Source organism: Serinus canaria, chromosome W, assembly GCF_022539315.1.
Source record: "Serinus canaria isolate serCan28SL12 chromosome W, serCan2020, whole genome shotgun sequence".
Lineage (NCBI taxonomy): Eukaryota > Metazoa > Chordata > Aves > Passeriformes > Fringillidae > Serinus > Serinus canaria.
This window is the reverse complement of record NC_066342.1, coordinates 9,057,484-9,081,945: the sequence shown is the minus strand read 5'-3', so window position 1 is coordinate 9,081,945 and position 24,462 is coordinate 9,057,484. Positions and strand designations below refer to the sequence as shown.

Below are 24,462 nucleotides of genomic sequence, written 5' to 3'. Positions count from 1 at the left end.
TGTGATTGTGATAACTAGGAGATACTTAAAATATATAGTTAAATTTTGTGTACTTTATTTGATGTTTGTTTTTCAGGCAACAGCAGAACAGATTCGCCTTGCTCAGATGATCTATGATAAGAATGACACAGATTTTGAAGATAAAGTGAAGCAAGTATGTTTCTTATGATACAGAGTTTTTATGTCCTGTAACAATGCTGACTTGTATTTTGGAGGTAGAGCGTGTTTCTGATTAGATGAAACCTTTTTCACAACGATAGAAATTTAACTAGAAAAAGGTGCTCTTATTGCTCTGTAAAGTCTGTTTTGAAGAAATTGTGTGGTAATATAACTGTGACTGTATGGTTACACTGGTGTATTTTCCTTTGGCCTTTAAGCCAAAACTCATCTGTGCTGATCTCTTCCAGACTATATCTCTTTAGTATGGTCACAATTGAATAATTGTCAGAATAAAGAATGCATTCAGGTTGTTCATGTGTACACACACATGGGGAAAATGTCACCTGTGTAAACTGAGTTTGCCAATATATTGGTTGCTTTTCAGGAAAAGTAAAAATCATAGAATCATAGCCTAAAGGTAAATTGAGGTATTATTTTAAAAAATAATTTGACCTCCTAGAGCTGTGTATGCAGATTTATTGACTTTCCTTTGTAAAACCTCCTCTGAAGCATTAAGTGCTTTTGTTGTTATAAACTTGCTTTGGTGATGTGCCAGAAGTGAAGTTTTGTACTTCCTGAAGCCATAGTACCCTCATCAATAATGCCTGTAGCTGTGCTGGTGGGAAGGACAAGAATTAAGCTCTGCATGGGAAATCTCCAAGTATAAAGTTAAAGGGGAAAAAAAAAAGTGAGAGAGTGCTTTCTTGATTATAATTTAATTTGTGTTTACCTTTATTTAGGATTTTAGTTTGCTCTGACACAGTAGCTAATGCATGGTTTTTTGAATCTGTGGTGATACTAACTCTTATTTTACAAAGATAATTTGAATATTTTAACATGTCTGACTCTTACTGCCAGCTTATGGAAGTGACGGGGAAAAACCAGGATGAGTGCATAGTGGCACTACATGATTGTAATGGGGACATGAACAGAGCAATTAACATATTGCTGGAAGGAAATTCAGACACGGTAAGGTTTTACTTTCCTATTAAGCTGGTTTTTTGTTTCCACTTCTTAGAAGTGATTGGGAAAGTCACATTTTGGAAGCTTTCAATTTCCATGCCTCCAAATTCTTTTGGAGGAAATGGAGACCAGGATGGCTTTTCTGCTGCATGCATACCTTAGACTAGGCTGAACCTTGAAAATGTTGTAGGTGTTTAGCTGGTTTCTTGCAGAATCTTTTGGTTTTCATTTACATACAATAACTTTAACTCTGCAGCAGAAATCATTGCTCTGTCAGACACAGGCCTGTTTTTTTGCTCCAATGTTTGTAGTGATGCCTAGAGAGGCTACCTAGAACAGAGGCTAGACAGTGTTAAAGGAATAAAGTAAGTATTTATTAAAAGGCCTTAAAAGGATACACCTTGGGCAGTACAAGAGCCTGGCCGTGGCTCTATCCAAGATGGACGCAAGATGGACAACTGGTCAAGAGTTTTCACACTTTTATAAGTTTTGGTCCATTTACACATTGGCGTTAATTGTCCAATTGCAGCTTCAGGTTACGAAGTTACATCCTCCCAGATTGCTCTCCTCAATTTGCTGTTGTTTATACTTTTTTGGGCCCGAAGCTGCAAGTGTCCTTGGTTCTCAGGCTGGAAAAGGATTGTTTTGTCTAACTAAACTGTGAGGAGAACTTACTAACACTTTATATGAAGTTCAGAGTCACACACTAAGGCAGTACAGAATCTGAAAAATATGAAAGCTAAAACTTAAAGCATCAGTAGCACCTCCCAACCATGAGACCCGAGTCTGTTTGCCTCAAAGGATAATCCTTATAAACCTAATAGTGCAGGCAGATATTTTAAGTTGTGCAGCTTATGTAGGTTTGCATTGTCAGTATTAAATTTGGAGGTTTCCACATCTGAAAGTTGCATTGACAGCACTACGAATGGCAAAAGAGGATATAAGTATCCTTTCACTGTTGTTCATTTGCATAACTTCATTGAAAACCAGAAAGAGGAGACTAAACAATGTGTATATAACAACAAATAATATTGTTTTGAGTGTTACACAGCAATTTTCTATCCCAAGAGATACCAGGAAAATGTCTTGCTGCAGCTCAAGCTTTTGCTGGAGGGACTTCTCACAGTTTGTCCAAGACAGTAGGCTAGATTCCATCTCATATAAATTGGGAAAGAAACCTGGACTTCCTTTTTTAATGCTGAACATTCCGTATTTCCTGTGATTTGTCAGGATGTGTGGTCTGTCTTATTGTTAATGAGGAAACCCACCCCCACACACCCTAAATCTAGAACACATACTGTTCTGACTGAGAGGACTTTCTTTCCTATCTCCTTTTCATTTATCAGAGTTGAGGTCATCTAAAACACAGAAATAGATAATACTGAACAAACTGTCAAGTTGGGAATAGAAGAGAGCATCTCATGATTAAATCTGTGTTGGTAATATGCTGGTTTTGTGTTCTTTTGTACTTCTCATATTTGCCATTTTCTAGTTGAAAATAGTTTTTGATAGAGAATTTTAAACGCTTCCTTACTTTAGCAAATTTTTTATAAGTGATCATGGCATGGAAGAAACTTTCTGAACTCATTTATCATTTAGAAGCAGCATATCCACATACTGTTATTTTGACAAGTCCCTCTGAACTCACTGCACTTTTTAGACAAAATGCAATTCAAACAAATACAGACAATTTGAAGGACTCAAGAAGGAAGGAGTATTAATTAGAAGGGGTTCTCAGTAGAGTGTAAATGAACTTAATGCAAATTTGTGGGCCTCCAACTTGAAGGCTGTTATACTCCAGAACACTTTACCTGTGGATTTGATGTAAGGTTGGAAGCAGAGGTGGTACTAGTTCTGAATGCAGATTCCCAAATCTCTTTTTTTTTTAGTTTCACTGCTTTGATGCACTGGAAGGTTTTTTTACCTCATTTGGAAGAAGACATGTCTATCCAAATTGAGGAATTAAAAGAAGGAGTGATAGTTAGAATGTCCATTTATAATTTCTTTAGTACTCTGCCAGTTTTGTCTTTTTTTTAAATGCTGTAATATTTAAGGCTTTATGCTCCATGACTGTTAGTCTTTATGAAGACTTCACTTGCAACAGTTGTGTCAGTCTGTCTTTGGACAGACAGAGGCTTGTGGATGAGAGTTGAGAAGGGCATACTTCTTTGCCCAAGACTTCTATTAATTTAATTTCCTAAAGTCATAAGATCCATTTTATGTCTGACCATGTGTTACTTCCTAAGCCTTTTAAGATAGAACAAAGGGGACCTTTCGGATTATTCTTCTTTCCATCTAAGACCAGGCCAGCAAGGCAGTTTCTGTTACATATTTTTGAAGGTCAGGCCCACAGCTGTCATTTGGGTTGCCTCAGGCATCCTCAGCTGAAATTGTAAGGGAGCTAATTGATTGCAAAAGGAGACAGATTCAATAGTCTGTGATGGATTCCCATGTCCAGAGGTAGCATCATACTGCATCTGAAAGGACATGCCCAACTTTTTGAGGTTTCCTCAAAATTATACTGTGGGAAAGCATGGATTCGATGCTTTTAGAGTCATCCTTTTACTGATCCTTCCTAAGTCATGAAAAACCTTACTAAGGAGAGGCTGCTTCCTCTTCAACTTTGCAGACTCACCCAGTTTTGGGTATTTCTTGCAGTGGTTCAAGATTTTTGGCATCATGCCCATCAGTAAAATAGTTGTGCGTTCTGAAATTTATAGATTTGGTTCTTGAGTTGTCAGTACAGGTTGGGGTTTTTTCTCCTGTGAAATAACTAAAGTTTTAGGAGTATTTTAGTACATAATACAGTTACACAGGCTATGGCAGATGAAGCCATGTGATAGTTACTGGGGGAAACAGTTTTCTGCCTCACAAATAACGTGGTGTTGCTCAAACACATAGTTTTATACTTGTAATCTGTGCTGTCTGTGCTTCACCTAAGTTGGTTTATGGAAATATCATCTTCTATACTGAGGATGAAATTGAAAAGTGATTTCAGCCTTCTTTCTCACCTATATCATGTAAAAAAAAAACAAACCCAAAACTATTCTTGTAGTACTTATTGTCTCAAAGGAGATACTGAAACATTGAGTTTATACTTGTAAACTGCTTTGTTAGCTGCTTTCTCAATAGAATTAGTTTCCTCAATTCTAGGCATCTTGGACTATCTGATTATTGCCTACCTTGCAAGGGCTGCTGAGTTGCTGTTGTCTGAATTGAAAAGAGATTGGACAGAACCTGAAACTATTGATAGCCAACCTTTTTTGTTGAATGCAGGTGCCTGTCAGAGGTCATGGCTTTTTGTAGTGCTTTACAGTTTATGCCATCTCATTTGCATGTGCAATTTTACCTCTCAAATACCTTACCTAGACAAAAAGCTCCTAGAGATGGGGGCAAATACATAAACCTATCTGCCATCTTAATGGCTTGCACATAATACCTTTCTTCTTTCTTTTGCAGCTAACAGCTCAATAGACTAACTGTGCAATTGCATAATATGAGTTGCTGTGCTATTCTTGATGAGTGTTTTAGTTGTTTTATTTTCAATATCTATAGAGCTGATATGATCCCTGAATTTATTTTAAAGGTTGAATTTAATGTTAAAGCCAAAGCTCCAGTTTTCCCAAGTTATTGTTTTGCCATTCTGTCTCTTGGTGCTTGAATTCTAGTACATCTGGATAGCAGCTCCCCCATGCCACGTACTTACTGTCTGTTGTTCAATGATACTTATAAACATTTTTTCATTTCCTTTGGAGAAAAGAATAGCTCTTTACATGCTCCCTTGCTAGATTTATGGAGGTAGTTGAGAGGGAAACTGTTGCTTGCTTTGCAGATTTTCTGTGTTGTGGTCATATCTAGGCTTCCTTGAACTAGTAAAAGTCCATTATAGCCAGAAATATTTGGGATTCTCACATTTCATAAGAAAATCCAACTTTTAAAACGTGTTTCTTTTTATTTTCTTTCAAAAAACACAACTTATGTTTCCATTTGTATCAGTGTAATATGTATGTATGGTTGGTTTTTTTCCCATGAACTGGAGGGATGTGAAGTAGAAGCATACATTGAGAGCTGTCTCTTCCTTTTTGACTTTTGTATCTAATTCTATTCTGTCCAAATAGACTTCTTGGGAGACTGTAGGGGGAAAGAAGAAAAACCTTGGAAAAGAAGGTTTTGAAAACAAAGAGAACAGAGAGAAACGAGGGGACAGAGAAATGAGCCGTGGATGGGGAAGTTCCAACAGATGGGGAAGAGGAGGCAGCCGTGGCCGAGAGTGTATGTATTTGGGTTCATTTTTAAAGATTCAGATGCTTTTTTTGCAGCTGAAATTGGTTAAGAGCAAATGCTTAATGGAGTACAATTTGTCCGAGCTATAGCTCAACACTGAAGGGATCGTCTATGCAACAGGTATGCTCGATCTGTCTGTGACTTGGTTTTGAGATGGTCTGTGTTTATTCAGAGACACTAAATTTAAATTTCTGTCCTTTTTTGATTAATTGATCTTGTACAAATTGCTGTTCTTTTTTAAGTTTTAGAATTGACTCTCTGTAAAACTGCTTGAGAAGCAAGTATGCTGCTATACACTTTTTTCTTTTAATGAAAAAATTATCCAGTTTTAATTACATTTCCTTTTATGAGTTGGAGAACCTGAAGATGTTCTTATCTTTTTATAAAGGGGAATGACAAGACTAGGATCGTTATTACTCTTTAGCATATGTTACTCATAAGCCAACCAAATGTGAGTTTCTACAACACAGAAAGTTCTTTGTGGGTTGAAATGTTTAAATTTTTTCTACAGTTTATACAGGTGCAAAAATACATGGTACAAAAGCAAACTGATGTTTCCAAGTTAGGTAGCATCACATTAGATAACCATTGGATGCGCATTGCTTTTTTCTATTTAAGTTTTATCAGCAGTATCAAAGCTATATAAATTGCTTGTAAGGGCCATACACACTGATAGATGAGCAGAGAAACACCAATGAAAAAATATGTTTAGTTTTTGACTTAAAAACAGGGAAAAAATACAATATTAGTAAATTCTTTTAATTATTGTAATATCTTTAAATATTGTGCCAGTGAAGACATTGTGAATCTTTGTAAAATAATGTCAAAGTTAGGAAAAAATGGTAATAAAACTTGCAGCTATGCTTAGAAAAATTGAATTCAGATCCATCAAAACAAAAGTGAAGGGCAAAATTTTTGACAGAGCCAGATGCTGCTTGTCTCTTTTTGGAAACTGGAATTAAAGATTTGTTTCAAGTTGTTACCAAGTCTTGATATCTCCTTCCACTGCGAGCATTATTGGTTTTGTTGCTGCCATTAGGAAAAGTTGTGCGGTACAAAATCTCAACAGTGTTTTAAGTGGTCAGTCTTTTTTTTTTTTTTTTTTTCCTTCCTTCAAAGAGCCAGCCATCTTTTGGAATACTTCCTTAGGAGTTTTCCGTGAAATAGTTAAGGTGCAGTGTGCTTTTCTAATGCCTCACCTTCATCTGGTTGTTATCCTTCTGATTTAAATACAAAGGAGAGTTGTTTTAAGTTTCCCTGGCTGTACAGGCATATGGTATGTGCAGACAAGAGTTGGTGTTCATGGTTGTTCCTTATTCTTTCACTGTTGCCACACAGCCTGTTATTGAGGAAGCATAGTATGAGGCAGCTTTTTTTCCTACCTTGTTAAAGAGGTGAGGCCATAATTAATAGTGTAGGCTGCAAAACACTGCCTTTCTCCCCTCACCCAAAACCCCAACCCAACAGAAATGTGTCTGCTGAAGGGCATTTTCCTCTTAGATATTTTGCTTCCTAATGGTCTAGTGCAAAGTAAACATAACTTGCTTGTAGCTAGGCTGCAGAAGAACAGGGCTGACTGATATCTGTTAACCAGCCCACTTGAAAATCTTGCCCTTTTTTTGAGGTTTAGGTTAAGCAGATGGCTATACTGTTTCATGTGTGAGTCTCTTAAGCTGTCCTCTCTCCACAGTCAGAGCTGAAGAGAATGGAATGGACAACAGTCAAGGAGACAGGCCTTCAGACCGTGGGAAACGTAGCCGTGGGAGAGGTGAGGTGGTAGTATTGGTGCAGGACTGGCACCAATGATTTCATATCCTGAAATTGAACGCTCCCATTTATTTCTTTAAACACTTCTTTTGAAGCATTTGTTGGTTATCCTTTGATTCCATAAGCATTTAATCTACCTTTAATTTAGGTACATTCATCTCCCTTGTGCCTTGTTATGTCTTGGTCTCAGAACAACTTAAAAGAATTTACACAGATGACTTTGTATGGTAATTTCCTGTGTAGCAGGTTTGTGTGCTCTGGCTATGGAGACCTGTTTTCCCAGATTGACTCATGTCAGCCTTTTGAGAGTGGGAGTATGCTGGGCTCTGCAGGATGTGCCTTGGCAGCAGGAGAGCACAAGATTTCATCTGTATGGCTCTCAGGGAAGGATTTGATGTGTACTTCTGTTGGTTTTTTGGGGTAGATCTGGTTGTCAGGCTTGCATTCTGTTTTTGGTAGCCAATAGGAGAAAGTACAAGCCACCTTAGAGGCTTTTTGGTAAGAGAAGGCATTCAGCATAGAGGACTTGATGAGAAGAACTGTGGAAAAAGAATACTGCAGAGTTTTAGGTACAACAATCTTCTCCTGTAGAAGAGATAGGAAATGTGTTGATAATGGATTTGATGTGGAATCAAGGGATGTGTAGTTGGTTTGATTTTCATCTGTTGAAGTGGAAAGAGGCTTGTTTCTTCTAAGAGCAGGAGGAATGAAAATTAATAACTTGGGTACAGTGCCGATTGTGCGAGGAAGTGGGTATTAAATGAATTAAATTGCAAAAGTGCATAGCAGAGCTAATGTATTTAAGTAATGTCTGATTGGTGAAAAATTCTGCCTTCAAAAGGCTCTCTTCTTTGGAATAGTCAGTAATGAGGCATTCAAAGACAGGCACATCCAACTTCATTGTCTCCAGATCTGCATCTTGAAGGAATGGAAACATGCAAAGACATGTAGCTTCCAAAGGATTGCAAAAATGACTCAGTTGTACCCGTGAATCAGCAAATACCAAATGGTGTGTGCAGAGAGGTAGCCTTGCAGGGGAGGGTGTGGCATAGTTCACAGCTAGAGAATTTTGGTATGTTAGCACTGTTAATAGATGGAATGTAAGTATTTAAGTTAATTGTTTTATAAAATAATCCTTTATAATCAAATCATAAAGGTAGGAGTTTTTTAAATTGTTGGGTGAAACGTAGAGGTTAATTTTAAATGCAGTCTGGTTTTTGCTTTGTAACCTTATGAACAATACACTGCTTTTGTTGTCAACACTGTAGCTCTCTAGATTAATATCATGTCCTAAGCCAAAACACTGACCTATCTGGCTGAAGAAATAGGAACAACTTCAACCAATTTTCATTCACTGGCTTAGTGTACAAAGTATTACTGTATCTCTCTACCAAGTATTTTAGACTGTGCATTCATGAGTACAAGAAAAGTATCTTAAGGAAATGCTTAATGAAATTTTTTTCAACTGTCTGGGCGTGGGGGGGGGGGAAGGGGGAAGGGACACACTCTAAATGAAGGAGTGCTGCTCCTGAACCACAACAGCCTTTAATTGACACCCAGTGTGAGGCATGAAGGGTTGAGATAATAGACTTGCCCAGAATTGGTGGGAAGCAATTTTGATGTAAGAATTTGTTGTATTTTGTATGGAGCCACTGGGCACAATGTTGCTTGGTCTGTTCACATGGTTGTGGTACCTAACCCTGTATGTGTTTCAGTATATGCGCTATGTGCCCATCACAGTGCTCCTTCTTAGAGCAGGGATAGGGATCAGGATTGCTTTGTTGCTGTACTGTGTGATATCAGTTTATGACATTTTAACATCAAGGGCAATGAGGGCCATTAGGGATGTGTCTTCAGTGCTGCTCTCCTGTCATGGCCTTGGGTACTACCTCTGGAAATTCATTAATAATCATACCTAGTCTGTGGGGGAAACAGGGAAGGATGATTTTCCCCAGCTTTTTACCCTTTCTTCCTCCTTCAGTCCTGTTACATCAGCTTTTGAGAATTTTCAATTTCCTTTGGATATTAAGGAAAGCCTCTTCTTGTTGCTAAGTTTGCCAGGTCTCCTCAGTGCGGTCTACACCATGTTCAGAATCAAGAAAGAGCTATCTAGGGAGGTTATTCAGAGATCTGCCATAAGGGTAGATGGATAGTCATGAGTGGCATGGAATGTGGGAGAAAATGAGCCAGTTTTGGAGGAAATTCTCTGCACCAATGGTTTGGAAGTTCACCCTTGAACAAATATAGGACCCTGTTAAAGTGACAGAATATTTGCAAGGACAATGCTGTGACCACAGGGGAGCAACTTGTTGCAGTGTGCTGGGCCCTGGCTACTATTTATTGGACACTGCTTGTCACTAGACAGCACCCTCAAGGGGATGTTTTGCAGAGAAAATCAAAAACTCCACAACTTTGTAAAAGTTGTAAAGCCGGTATGTTTATTGCAGTGCTGAACACATGCGGGGATTACTCCCCTCAAAAGGCATGCGTACCTCTGGGATCTTCAGGTCCCCTTTTTATCCTTCTCCCCAAATACATATGCATACAATTTCACAATAAGTTCATACATATTAATTTTACACACTTCGTGTGACATTTAGCGCTAGTTCTTTTGTTATCAGAAAAATTCCTAGGCCAAGTTGACCTGTCTCTCCCCCCCCCCCCCTTATCTCTGCCCTTCACTGGTGCAATTTCTGAGTTCAGACTAAACAGCTAAGATTCCAATGCTTAACTAAGAGATGTACATTTAACCTAAATCAAAAGGATTTCTACCCTGGAACCTGAAAAATTTCTACTCTGTCTCAGGGAGGAGGAGGAAAGCAGAGCAACTGACACTGTGGCCACTTGAACTGCAGTTGAACAAGAGGAACAACCCATGCTGGTAGCAGTCATACCTATACAGAAAAAAAATCCAAGACGGAATAAATTCACTTAGTGGGGGTTAAAGACAAAGCAGGGCCCACACAACAGGAGGAAGAGGCAGGGCCAGAGATAATCATCTGATTCCTATCCCTGGATGAGCTGCAAGATATGTGAAAAGATTTCAGCTGCCAGTTGGGTGAGCCCATGGTGACCTGGCTGCTCTGATGCTGGGGTATGGTGGCCCATGATATGAAACTAAATGGTAGCCAAGCAACTGGGATCCCTGTTCTGGGATGTGTGCATTGACCAGAAAATTAGGAAGAAGACACAGAATCACTAGGTTGGAAGAGACCTTCAAGATCATCGAGTCCAACCCAGCCCTAACACCTCAACTAGATCATGGCACCAAGTGTCACATCCAGGTTTTTTTTAAACACATCCAGGGATGGTGACTCCACCACCTCCCTGGGCAGACCATTCCAGTACTTTATCACCCTTTCTGTAAAAAATTTCTTCCTAATATCCAATCTATATTTGCCTTGATGCAGCCTGGGACTGTCAGTTGCTGTTTGGAGAAAGAGGCCAACCCCCATGTGACTACAGCCACCTTTCAGGAAGTTGAAGAGAGTGATAAGGTCACCTCTGAGTCTCCTTTTTTCCAGGCTAAACAACTGCAGCTCCCTCAGTAGATCCTCATAGGACTTGTGTTCCAAGCCCCTCACCAGCCTTGTTGTCCTCCTCTGGACGTGCTCAAGCGTCTCAACATCCTTCCTAAACTGAGGGGCCCAGAACTGGACACGGTATTCAAGGTGCGGCCTCACCAGTGCCAAGTACAGGGGAAGAATGACCTCCCTGCTCCTGCTAGCCACACTATTCCTGATACCGGCCAGGATGCCATTGGCCTTCTTGGCCACCAGGGCACACTGCTGACTCATGTTCAGTCTGTTGTCGACCAGTACCCCCAGGTCCCTTTCTGCCTGGGCACTTTCCAGCCACACCGTCCCCGGCCTATAACATTGTAGGGGGTTATTGTGGCCAAAATGCAGGACTCAGCACTTGAACTTATTAAATGCCATCTTATTAGACTCTGCCCATCTATCCAACCATTCCAGGTCTTTCTGGAGAGCCCTCCTACCTTCCAACAGATTGACACATACTCCCAGCTTATTGTCATCTGCAAATTTACTAATGAAGGACTCAATCCCCTCATCCATGACATCAATAAAAATATTAAACAGAACTGGCCCCAGCACAGACCCCTGAGGGACACCACTAGTGACTGGCTGCCAGCTGGATGCAGCACCGTTCACCAGCACTCTGGGCCTGGCCATCCAGCCAGTTCCTAACCCAGCAGAGTGCTCCTGTCCAAGCCTTTGGCTGCCAGCTTTTCCAGGAGTACACTGTGAGAGACAGTGTCAAAGGCCTTGCTGAAATCCAAATAAACAACATCTACAGCCTTCCCTGCATCCACTAGGCGGGTTACCTGGTCATAAAAGGAGACCAGGTTGGTTAAACATGACCTACCCCTCCTAAACCCATGCTGATTGGGGTCTGATACCCTGGCCATCCTGTAAGTGCTGTGTGATGACACTCAAAATAAACTGCTCCATTACCTTACCAGGTACTGAGGTCAGGCTGACTGGCCTATAATTAACAGGATCCTCCTTACCCTTTTTGTGAATGGGTTTCACATTGGCCAGCTTCCAGTCATCTGGAACCTCACCATTGAGCTAGGACTGTTGGTAAATGATGGAGAGCGGTTTTGCAAGCTCATTTGCCAGCTCCCTCATCACCCTGGGATGAATCCCATCTGGTCCCATATATTTATGAACATCCAAGCATTTCAGCATTTCTTTGACTGCCTCCTCTTGGATATCAAGAGGACCATTCTGTTCCCTGACACTATCTACCAACCCAGGAGGACAGTTGTCTTGAGGACAAGCCATCTTCCCACTAAATACTGAGGCAAAGAAGGCGTTAAGCACTTATATTTTCTCCTCATCTGCAGTTACTAAGTTCCCACCTGCATCCAATAGAGAACAAAGGTTGGTCTTACCCTTCCTTTTACCATTAATGTATTTGTAAAACATTTTTTATTATCCTTTACAAAAGGGGCCAAATTAAGTTCAAACTGAGCTTTGGCCTCCCTAACTTTTTTCCTATATGCCTGAGCAACCCCCTTAAATACTTTGAGAGAAACCTGACCCTTCTTCCTAAGATGATGCATCTTTTTTTTATTCCTGAGTTCCTCTGAAACCTCATTGCCCATCCAGGCTGGATGTTTGCCTCATCAACTCATCTTTTGGCACACAGGGACAATCTGTTCCTATGCCCTCAAGATCTCTGTTTTGAAGCACGCCCACCTTTCCTGGATTCCTTTGTTTTTAAGGGCTACTTTCCAAGTAACTCTGAATAAGTCTCCTGAATACGCCAAAGTCTGCCCTCCCAGAAGTCCAGTGTAAAATTCTTATTGATGTTCCTCCTTATTTCACCAAATATCAAGAACTCTATAATTTCATGATCACTGTGCTCCAAGCAGCCTCCAACCACCACATCTCCCACCAGCCCATCTCTATTTGCAAACAACAGGTCTAACATAGTGCCTTCCTTGGTGGGCTCACTCACCAGCTGAGACAAAACGTTGTCCTCCACACACCCTAAGAACTTCCTGGACTGCCTCTTTTCTGTGCTATTAAGCTCCCAGCAGATGTCTGGTAGGTTAAAATCACCCACAAGAACAAGGGCTGGTGATCCTGAAGCATTCTCTAGCTGCTTATAGAATAAGTTGTCCACCTCTTCTTCCTGGTTGGGTGGACTCTAACAGACTCCCAGTAGGATGTCAGCCTTATTGGCCTTCCCCTTAATTCTTACCCATAGGTATTCAACTTCATCGTCATTAGTTTCAATACCCACGGCATCAAAAGCCTCTCTAATCTAAAGGGCCACCCCTCCACCTCTTCTTCTTATCCTGTCTCTTCTGAAGAGCTTGTAGCCATTCAGTGCAGTGCTCCAGCTATGTGAGTCATCCCACCACGTTTCTGCAATGGCGACATCATAGCTTTGCCGCTGCACCATGGCCTCCAGCTCTTCTTGTTTGTTACCCATGCTGCATGCATTAGTATACATGTACTTCAGCTGTGCTACTGATTTCACCCCCCCCCTAACTCAGGCTTACCACCCTTGGGCCTGCTTCCAGAGAGCCCAGCTGCATCCCCTTCCCCGTTCAAACCTAGTTTAAAGCCCTCTCAATGAGGTCTGCCAGTTCACAAGCTCAAATCCTTCTATCCTTAACAGAGAGATGGAGCCCATCCAGTTCTAGCAGGCCAGGTGCCAAAAATGTTGCCCCATGATCAAAAACCCCAACATTCCACTGATGACACCAACTCTTGAGCCACTTGTTAGTAACATGGGTTCTCCTATTCCTTTCAGTGATTTTCTCCACCACTAAAGGGACTGAGCAGAACATTACCTGTGTTCCTGCCCTATCAACCACTTGACCCAGTATTGATTGCACTGAGCTAGAGGTGACTGCTGGGGATATTTCTCCTCAGAGACACCTTTGGCTCGCTGGCAGTTGCAGTTAGGCACTCGGAATGAGTCCAAGCAAAGTAGAAACTCAGTTTACCTCTAGTGGAAAAAGTTCAGACGATGGTGAAGAAAAAGAGAGCGAGTTCTGCCGGAGGGTTAAATCCAGAGTTTATTCCAGGGTGATACAGTTCTGAATCTGGGTAACAGCTCCAACAGACAACGACCGCATGGCTTCAACGCCTTTTAAGCTCACAGGGAGGTGGGAGGGAGAGGATAGGTGAGCCACCAACCAGGTGGGAGGTGGAGGGTCTCAGGGGACAATGACACCTGGACAGGCCAATGACCCCAGGTCTGAAAAGCATCTTTTGAACTTCTGCCAATCACATAATGCCCTTGCTGGAATGTGGAACTTGACAGACAGCAATTAGGAAGAGGGCAGGGGGAAGGGAAGGAGGAAGTAGTCACAGCTGAGGGACAGGATTTAACTTCACACCACAACAACCCAGTGCCCTGAAGTCCCTTTTTATTGCCCTGACACTCCTCTTTTCAATTTCATCACTGCCAGCCTGGAGTATCAGCAGTGGATATTAATCAGACGGCTGAATCAGCCCAGAGAGTCTCTCAGTAATATCCCATACTTGGGCCCCAGGAAAGCAGCAAACCTCCCTATGGGTTGGGTCCAGTTGATATATGGGGCCCTCTGTTCCCCTCAGAAGGGAGTCACCCAGTACAACTACCCTTTTTTTGTTTTTAATGGTAGAGGTGCTGATTTGTCTGACAGATGAAGCATAATTGGGAGGCTCTCCAGGCAGATTTTTTTCTTCTACATCCTCTGGCTGACCCTCTAGATCCAGGGCCTCATACCTAGTCTGAAGTGGCACCTGGGTAGGTGATGGGGGTCGGGAGGCATTTTTATTACCTTGCTTAGTAGGAACCCATTTCCACTCCCCTTCATCTACCAGGTGTCCTCCTATTGCTTGACAGTGGGAGGTCTTTTGACTCCTGATGGGTCTCCCTCAAGGATGGAAGGGCACAACTCCACCAATCTATTTCCATTTCACTTTCCCTAATACTTCATAGTCTTTCAACTTCCTCCCTAAGCTCAGGCACCAGTGAAGGGAGATCACTTACCTGTTCACACTACAGGCAGGTGTTGCTGTAGAGCTCATTAAAGAAAGATGCAGGACACGCTTTTATGGAGCAAAGAAGAAAAAAGATCCTGGTTTATTCACATATCTCTTAAAAACTCTATATAAAAGAACATCCCCTGTCTATCCCAAATTGGTCAGTAACAAGTTGTTACCCTGTATTGATTGGTCACTCAATCCCCCAGTGTGTATGTGCAGAAAGAGTTGTTTGTAACATATAGTTTTCATTTTTCTACCTAACATTTTAAAACAGTTTTTACAGATGGCTAGTGTTTTTCACAGTCCTTTCACAGTTCTTTCTCAGGGCAAGCAGGTTGTTTTCTGCAGTCCTAGACTTCTTTCTCAAGGAAAACAAGTTGTTTTTCACTACTTCAGGATTGTTCTTGTGAAGAGCTGTCAGCTTTCTCAGGGCTTCTGTTGGTTTGAGTCAGGATTCAGTTTGTAAGGCCTCTGGCCTGCTGTTTCACCACCACAGGCAGGCTTCTTCTGCAACGCCCCCTGGAACCACTGCTAAGCTCAAACACTCTGCACAGGAATGGGTCTGGACAGACGCATCCTTTTTGGAGGGTTCTACTTGGCTACATATACTTTTACTGATTGCAGTTTTTGATCATGTAAAAGCCATTACTAACAAAAAACCCCCAAAAACTAACCAACCATCAGAAACAACGAACGAAAAACCTCACTAGCAGGAGGAACCTGCAACCCCGCCTGCTTGCCCTGCCTGCTCAAACTGCTGTGCAAACTGCTGTACCACGCCCTCAGGGACATCCCCCGCTCCTGTTCGCTGTTCTCTGAGGAATCTCAGCCTCTATAGGTGACTCCTGTCACGAGTGAGGGAGAGGTATTCTCTCATAAAGTTTCTAATAGTGCATTCAAGCAGGTGAAATGCCATGGAGCAAGCTATCTAGTACCTGAGAGAATTAGCTGTGCTGGAGGTACTCTATAGGTATTAAAATAATGAGCAGTCTCCTGTAGATCCAGATGAGGTCTAGTGTACACAATGCATATGGCAGAAGTGCCTATGGAGTATGCCATCATCGTATACCAACTCACTGGCAGTGATGTCAAGGAAAGAAGGAGAACGAACAGTGCTTCAGATGATTACCCGACTCTGGCAATAGAAGTGGTCAACAAAATAGCAGCCGTGTCCCCACCAACCAGCAAGAAGGACACACAAGCTTTCCTAGGCACTATGGGTTTTTGGAGGATGCATATTCCAGATTAGTCAGATTGTAAACCCTCTTTATCATGTGTGATGGAAGAAAGAGTTTCAGGTGGGGTTGTCTTGGTTTAAAAGACAGGTGTCTGCTAAGGAAGGTGGGAAACTCCCTTGGAATGGAAAATATGACCCCCTTCCTTCCAAATTATTATAACTTTGAAATTATTGGGCTTTCAGGCAAAGATATGGGAAAAGGAATAACAGCTCTTTATTAGAATGTGTGTATATATATATATATATATATATATATATATATACACCAAGGCAAATAAACAACAACAACAGCAGCAACAACAAACAAAAAACCCAGAAAGCCAATAACAGCCTTCTCTTGGCTGTCAAGCACTTTCCCCTTTGATGTAGTTCTGGTTGCAGCTGGCAGGGATGCTGTTGGCTCCTGGCCAGGCAGGGCTGATGCATTGATTCTCCTGTGGCTGCAGAGGGTGCTGTGGCATGAGCTCAGTGGCTTCTTTCCATGTGGTTAATGGCAGCTCAGATGGCGGGAGTGAGAGAAAAGGGGCTTTCTTTGCAAACTCATGGAGAGCAGCCAGTCTCAGTGTCCCTCTGGGTGGTGAAATGGACTGTAGTAGGAACCTTGGAGCAGTAGGCTAGAGCAGCAGAGGCAAGCACACTTGGGGTGGCAAACAAAATGTAGCAAAAACCCGAAACAGCGGCAGAAAATAGTGGGGCTGGGCAGTGGCAGCTGGGCTCCTGCAAGCAGCTGCTGCAAACAGCCAGGAGATGCTCCCTCTGGAGAAGGGGAGGGGGTTGGAGTCCCAGGTTTCCCTTGAGGCACCCAAGTAGATGGTGAAGGTCCCTCCCAGTGATGTTCAGTGTTGAAAAGGCCTACTTCAATGACCACTCTTGCAAGCAAAGGCTCACCCACAGTAAGAAGAAGCAGTGAAGGACGAAACTCTGCAGTGGCAGCGAATCCTCTGGGCAGCAACAGTCTGGCACCAAAAGCACAAACCATTCCTCCTCCAATCCCGAGAGTGAGCGAGAGCTGAGCCCAGCCCTTGACCCCCAGCCAAGTCTCTTGGTATCTCTGCACTTCCCAAGAGAAAATCCCCCAGCTACCAAGCTCACTTCCCAGATAAGAGACTGCAGCCAACTGCACCGCTCCCCCTCATTTTATCTCTTAAATATCATTGTTCTCATCTCTTAGGCAACAAATGGGTGAAAAATTCCCTGAGAGAAATGATTTTTCCTTTTTTTTTTCCCTCACCTCCAACAGGGGTCCTGAGCAAGAACAAGCTTTTGAACAAATTAAACAGGAGATTGTTCATTTAGTAGTCCTTGGGCCAGTCAGGACAAGACAGGATATGAAAAAGTTGCTCTACACCACAGCTGAGGAGAATGGTCCTTTCTGGAGCCTCTAGCAAAAAGTACCTAGGGAGACCCAAGGACAACCCTTGGGATTTTGGAGTCGGGGATACAAAGGATCCAAGGTCTTTTACACCCCAACTGAAAAAGAGATACTGGCATGCTATAAAGGGATTCAAGCTGCTTCAGAAGTGGTTGGCACTGAAGCACAGCTCCTCCTGACAACCCGACTGCCAGTGCTGGGCTGGATGTTCAAAGGGAAAGTCCCTTCCACACATCATGCCACTGATGTCACGTGGAGTAAATGGGTTGTGTTAATCACACAGCAAGCTCAAAACCTCAATCACCCAGGGATCTTGGAAGTCATCACAAACTGGCCAGCAGGTGAGAATTTCGGACTAATTTCAGTGGAGGAAGAGGAAAACATAATGTGTTGAGGAGGCCCCACCATATAGTAAGCTACCAGAAAATGAAAAACAATACAATCTCTTTCTTGATGATTTCTGCCATATTGTAGGGATACATCAAACATGGAAAGCTGACTTATGGATTTATACACGGTGAGTCGCAGAAGCTATTGAGGGCCAAAGTAGATCAAGTCATGTTGCAGAGCTGAAAGCCATCAATTTTCGTTGGATATTGCTGAAGGAGAGAAATGGCCAGCGTTCCACTGCCCCACTGACTTGTGGATGGTAGAAAATGCTTTGTGGGGGTGGTTGGACCAATGGAAAAAAGACTAATTGGCAGCGCAGAGGGAAAGCCATCCGGGCTGCTGAATCATTGCAAGACATGGCTGCTCAGGTTGAGAAATTGACTGTAAAAGTACATCATGTAGATGTGATGTTCTTCAGTAGTGTGACTCTTGGGTGCATGTGGAAAAATGGTGAGGTAGATCAAGCTACCAAGATTAAAGTGTCTCAGGTGGATCTGGACTGGTGACATAAGGGTGAATTATTTGTGGCTCAATGAGCTCATGATGCATCAGGTCATCAGGAAAGAGATGCAACATACTGATGGGCCTGTTATCAAGATGTGGACTTAACTATGGACACTATATCCTAGATTATCCATAACTGTGAAACATGTGCTGTTGTCAAGCAGGCCAAGTGGGTAAAGCCTCTGTGATTTGGGGGACGATGGTCAAAATATAAGTATAGGGAGGCCTGGCAGATTGATTACATCACACTGCCACAAACCTACCAAGACCAGCACTGTGTGCTGACAATGGTGGAAACAAACACTGGATGGCTGGAGACATACTCTGTGCCTCATATCATTGGAACACCATCCTGGGCCTTGAAAAGCAAGTCCTGTGGCCACATGGCACCCCAGAAAGAATTGAGTTGGACAAAATGACTCATTTCAAAAATAACCTCATAGATACCTGAACTGGAGAGCACAGAATTGAGTGGATGTATCATACTCCCTATCGTGCACCAGCCTCTGGGAAAATTGAACAGTACAATGGACTGTTAAAAAGACATTTAAAGTAGTGGGGGGGGGTGTGGGACCTTCAAACATTGGGATCTACATTTAGCAAAGGACACATGGTTAGTTAACACTAGAGCTCTACCAGTTGAGCTGGCCCTGCCCAATCAAAACTCCTCTATACCATAGAAGGGGATAAAGTCCCCATGGTGCATATGAGGAGTATGTTAGGGGGAAGACAGTTTGGATTAGTCCTGCCTCAAGGAAAGGCAAACCCATCTGTGGGATTGTTTTTGCTCAGGGACCTGGGTGCACTTGGTTGGTAATGTAGGGGAATGGGGAAATGTGATGTGTACCTCAAGGGAATTTGATTTTGGGTGAGAACAGTCTGTAATGTTGAATTGTATAACATCAGTTGCTGAATGATTCTGCCACTGTGCCATAACTACCATGGACAATGAGGATGGACTGCTCCAGATACACCAGTCATGAGCTCCTGATGCAGCAGCTAGCTGACAGCACACCAGCCCTCCTCCCTGGAAGGCATCTAGGACAGATACAACCCACAGTCATGGACTAAATTAACTCAACAGACATCTTGGAGGGTTGGCCATTGAAAATGGAAATTATATGTTTGCTTGTGTATATTTTTTATATATACATATGTATATATTTGGAAAGTATATGATCTGGACATGAGCTAGATGGTGTAGAACAAGGGGTGGATAATGTCCTGTTTTTTTGGCCAGAACAGTGAATTTTTCCACAGTAGTTGTGAGGGCATGGATTCTAGAGCCTGTGGGTGCATCTCACTGCCAGGGGGGCAGCAGTAAGGAATTCTCACTTCTGAGGAGGAGGGGGATGTTGCTTACCATCAGGAAGAAAAAGGTGGCTTGCAGAGGGTCCCCCCGCCATTTTGTTAATTTTCTTGAGGGGTTGTGTGGTGCCAGGTCGGTTGGTGAATGTGGGGTTTTTGTATGCTTTTGTTATTAATATTGTTGCTGTTACTGTTTGTTTTATCTCATTGCTGTTTCCAGTAAATTGTTCTTATCTCAACCCATAATCTCTGCCTCTTATATCTCCCACTGGAGGGGAGAGGGAAGTGAGTGTGGTGGTGGTCATGTGGCACCAAATTAGGGGGTGCCGCTCTTAAACCATGACAAAACCCGAGAAATCTGCAGGGAGTTATATAAAGCTGTGTAATTTATTTCTCAGTATTTCAGGGATGGCTGACCCTTCTTTGGATATTAGTAGAAATTGTCTTGGGGTGATTTTATGATGATACTTTATTCCCTAATCATCTCCTTTATGCCCAGAAATATCTGCAGTATCTTTAAGATGAACCAGGGGGCGGGGCCAGAGCCTGGGAGCCCCGGGCGTGGGCTCTGTTCAGTCTCTCTCTCTCTCTCTCCCGTGATCGGTGGCTACACAGATTGTTACTTCATTGCCTTCTGCTGGATTAATTTTCACCAATTTAGGCAAGAAGCTTCTGGGTTTTTTTTACCTTTCTCCTGGTATGGAGGCTTTTCACTGGCAAATCCTTTTGGCAATTTTTTTTGGTTTTGTTTTTTTTTTCTCTCTGGCTCAGGGAGCCTGTGGGGTGGCCATGGTCAGTCTGAACCCCAGGAAAGACCAAGCCAGCAAAAGAAGGGACATCAAAATCCACCAGTTTTGTTTGCCGTGAGGAGGAAAACCAACACTAGAGGATCAACAGATTTCCCATCTGCTCTGCTCCAGGCTGCTATGTGAACTCCTCTTCTGTGGTATTCACATTCTCTGAACAGAGGGAGACATAATTCACTCTCACAGGATTTTTCCTGAAGAAGCACAGAGAGAAGAGAAAACAATTCTTAACTCTATTCTCTACTCCTGTTGTTTTGCACATGTGGAATGTGTTAAGAAGATTGTTTACCTGAAGTAATTTGTCAGTTAGATTCTGCTGAGGATTGTTTTAATTCCTTGGCCAGTTAAGTCAAAGCTGTGTCCTAGCTGTCTCAGTCACAAGTTTTTCTTAAGTATCTTTTTAACATTCTTTAGTATCTCTTTAGTATGTAATTTAATGTAATATTAGTGTAATATAGTATAGTTTTAATAAAACAATTGTTCAACATTCTGAATCAATGGAGTCAGATACCAATCATTCCCAGACGTTGGGGTTGCCCAAAATACTATACTCTTCTCCTTCCCAGAGACAAAAGGGACCAGTCGCCATTTTGTTTTCCAGGCCACACAGTCAGCCTGTGTATTTTTCTTCCCTGAGCATTTGAGTTGTTTTCTTTTTTCTGCCATGGGTGTGTGGGTGGAGGGTAAGTTTCTGGGAGTTCATATCTAGCATTTATTCAATCCTTTTCTGTGCCTTGTGGGCACCCCCCCTTTTTTTTTTTTTGTTGATAAACAGTTTTGGTTTTTTTCACTTTCACCTGCTGGTATCAATTTCATTGGCAGAAGAAAAGAGGGTTATTGAAGCCCTTTCCCTTTTAGAGGAAATGCTCATTCCAGGGTGTTTTCTCCCAAAATTTGTCTACAAAGCCAAGACAAAATAATAATAAAAATCTTCTGTCATTTCATCTGGTAGTCTTTTCTGTTACACAGAATTAGATGCTTCAGCTTCAAGTAAATACGTGGCTGGTAATCACTACAGAATGCTTTTTTAGAAATGTTTCATGCAGAGTGTGTATATGTAGTAATCTAGGCATTGGATAAAAAAATAGGGGTCAGCTAATATCTTTGCAATGCATTGTCTCTATTTTAAGCTACCTACTGAGGCTGGAGTTACTTTACTGACTGCTTTATAGGGGAAGATTTTCTGGACCATTGTGTTACTTCTTTACTGTAGAACAATATACTTTTAAGAAATTGTATGCACTGAAAATAGCAGAAATTAGATTGACATTGGTGAAAATATGTTCACTGAGGGGGAAAAACCCTGATATTCAGTATTTCAGCCTCCGTGCTATAGGTACTAGCCTTTTTAGGAGACTCCTTGATGGACTCCCTTGGGAGGCAGTCCTGAAGTGTTGTCATCTTATTGCAGGAGTTCCATACTGTTGTCTCCTTACAGCAAAAATTTCATACCTTCTTGGTGTTTCTTGTGGGCAGCTCCTCAGAACACTGACTCTTTCTTCTTCACAAAGTAGCCAACTGACTCCAGTTCCCTTCTCAACCAGTCACCCCACTCTTTTATAGCACTCTTCTTCTCATTAGTTACAGCTGTGGCCTGTTAAGTCAGGCCTATTCCTAATCTTTGATAATTGGCCCAGCTGCAACTCCTTAGGGGTAAGATTACTTTCTACACTATCTTTATTTTATTATATTCTATTCCCCTACAATTCCCCTTTTTTTCTTTGTAATTACAGAGTTGCAGCATTTCTAGAAAGACATATTCAAGTAAATTAACATTATGACACATTCATATATTTCATTTAGAACTAATAGTTATACAAGTGTTCAGACAACATATTACAGTACAAATATATATATATTGCTAAGCATTGGTTCAGTTTTGCAGCTTTTCTCAGTTTACAAAGTACTTATCTTCAAAATCTTTTATACTCATGCTTAACAAACATTAATAGCTGCAATTGATACACTCCACTAATCAATAAACACATTGTACTCTATTCTTTTTCTAGTTCTTACAGTTGCTTTTGTAAATTCTCCCCTTCTTTCAGTTTTGTTGCTTTTCCTCACGCAGTTCTCTACCCAGATCACCATGGGATCATGTTGCTTAATGTTTAAGTCTTCTTTCCTGAATCACCACAGGATCACATTGGTTGATACTTAAGTCCTTTTTTTTCAAATCACCACAGGGTCATATAGTTTAATATCTAAGTCCTTTTTCCCAAATCACATCAGGGTCTCCAAGTGTTGTCATCTTATTGTAGGGGTTCTATACTGTTGTCTCCTTATTGCAAAACTTTCACACCTTCTTGGCGTTTCTTGTGGGCAGCTCCTCAGAACACTGACTCTTTCTTCTTCACAAAGTAACCAACTAACTCCAATTCCCTTCTCAACCAGCCACCCCACTCTTTTATAGCACTCTTCTTCTCATTAGTTACACCTGTAGCCTGTTAAAGTCAGGCCTATTCCTAATCTTTGAAAATTGGCCCAGCTGCAACTCCTTAGGGGTAAGATTACTTTCTACACTATTTTTATTTTATTATATTCTATCCCCCTACACTGAAGGTCAAAGGAATCTGAGAAGGTTGGACATTCTTCAAGAAAGAATTCTTAAAGGTTTAGGAGCATGCTGTCCCATGTGCTGAAAGATGAGCTGCTGGGGAAGACTGCAGGCCTGGCTTAACAGAGAGCTTGGGCTGGAAGCTGGAGGGAAAAAGAGTTGATCACTCTTGGAAGAAGGGGCAGGCAACTTGTGAGGACTACAACGATGTCAATGTTGTACAGGGAGAAAATTAGAAGGGCCAAAGCCTTAATATGGCTGCTGCTATACAGGACAATAAAAATGTTTCTGTATCAGCAGCAAAAGGAGGGGTAAGGGAATATCGTCACTTAAGTGCAGGGGAAAACAGTGACAGAGGATGAGGAAAAGGCTGAAGTACTCAATGCCTTCTTTGCTTCAGTCTTTTATAACAAGACCAGTTTGTTCTCTGGGTGCCCAGCCCCCTGAACGTGAAGATGGAGACAGATAGCAGAATGAAGCCCTCACAATCCAAGGGGAAATGGTAAATGACCTGCTACACCACTTAGACACACACAAGTCCTTGGGGCTGGATGGGCTCCACCCAAGGGTACTGAGGGAGCTGACAGAAGTGCTCACCAAGCCACTTTCAGTCATTTATCACCAGTCATGGGTCACCATCTACAAGAAGGGTTGGAAGTAGGATCTGGGGAACTACAGGCCTGTCAGCCTTATCTCAGTGCCAGAGAAGGTTATAGAACAGATTATACTGAGTGCCATCATGTGGCACTTACAGGACAACCAGGGAATGAGGCCCAGTCAGCATGAGGTTTTGAAGGCAGGTCCTGCTTCACTAACCTGATCTCCCATGACAGGGCCCCCTGCCTAATGGATGAGGCAAAGGCTGTGGATGTTGTCTGCCTAGAGTTCAGTAAAGCCTTTGACACTGCCTCCCACAACATTCTCCTGGAGGCAGTGGGTGTTCATGGATTGGCCAGTTGCACTGTGTCCTGGGTTAGGGGTTTCCTCTGGAAAAGCAAATTCCCCAACTGGTTAGGGGAAAAAGATTTCCTTGGAGAAAAGTGGAAAAAACTTGTTTATTTAACAGGCAAAGCATTCACCAGCACACAAAAATGGACAATATTAAACAATAAAACCTCTTGCTGCACCAAAAAAGATGACAAACTCAGAAAAGTCCCCTTCATGGGCTGTAGCTCAGCTTACTTGGTCTCTTATCAGTCCCTCTGGTGCTGGAAATGCTGCGGCCCAGGCCCGGCCCAGTGGGCCACAGGTGCGAGCTGCCGGTGCTCTTCTGGGTGTTCAGTCCAGAGCAGGTTTAAACAGGTCCAAAGAAAAAGAAAAGGACACAGTCCAGGGAACTTCTCTGCCTCAGCTACCTAGAAACTAACTAAAAGGAGCACTCTGTCCTGCTGTCTGTCCGTCCACAGACAACACAGTCCAGAAGCAGAAATGTGGAGGAGTGAGTGCAGTTTCTGATAACAAACTGCGGGCTTCTTCTTCCCCCCTTCACTCTTGGAACCAGTCTTAGAGGTGCAAAACTTGTTTCTGGGCTAAACAGATGAATGGGGATACAAGCATCATAAAGTCACCCCAGGACACACTGTTAGCTGGGTAGAAAA

General features: G+C 42.3%; 1 protein-coding gene across 15 annotated transcripts in view; it reads left to right on the top strand.

Moving 5' to 3' along the window:
- The window catches only part of LOC103824732 (ubiquitin-associated protein 2-like), a 195,825-nt gene that overhangs the window by 26,746 nt on the left and 144,617 nt on the right, over positions 1–24,462 (top strand). For all 15 annotated transcript variants that reach the window (XM_050986329.1, XM_050986328.1, XM_050986332.1 and 12 more), the window contains 4 exons: positions 77–154; positions 1,018–1,128; positions 5,241–5,394; positions 7,097–7,174. In XM_050986329.1, the coding sequence (XP_050842286.1) occupies positions 107–154; positions 1,018–1,128; positions 5,241–5,394; positions 7,097–7,174 (391 nt within the window). In that variant the 5' untranslated portion in view covers positions 77–106. The remainder of the gene's footprint in view (positions 1–76; positions 155–1,017; positions 1,129–5,240; positions 5,395–7,096; positions 7,175–24,462) is intronic.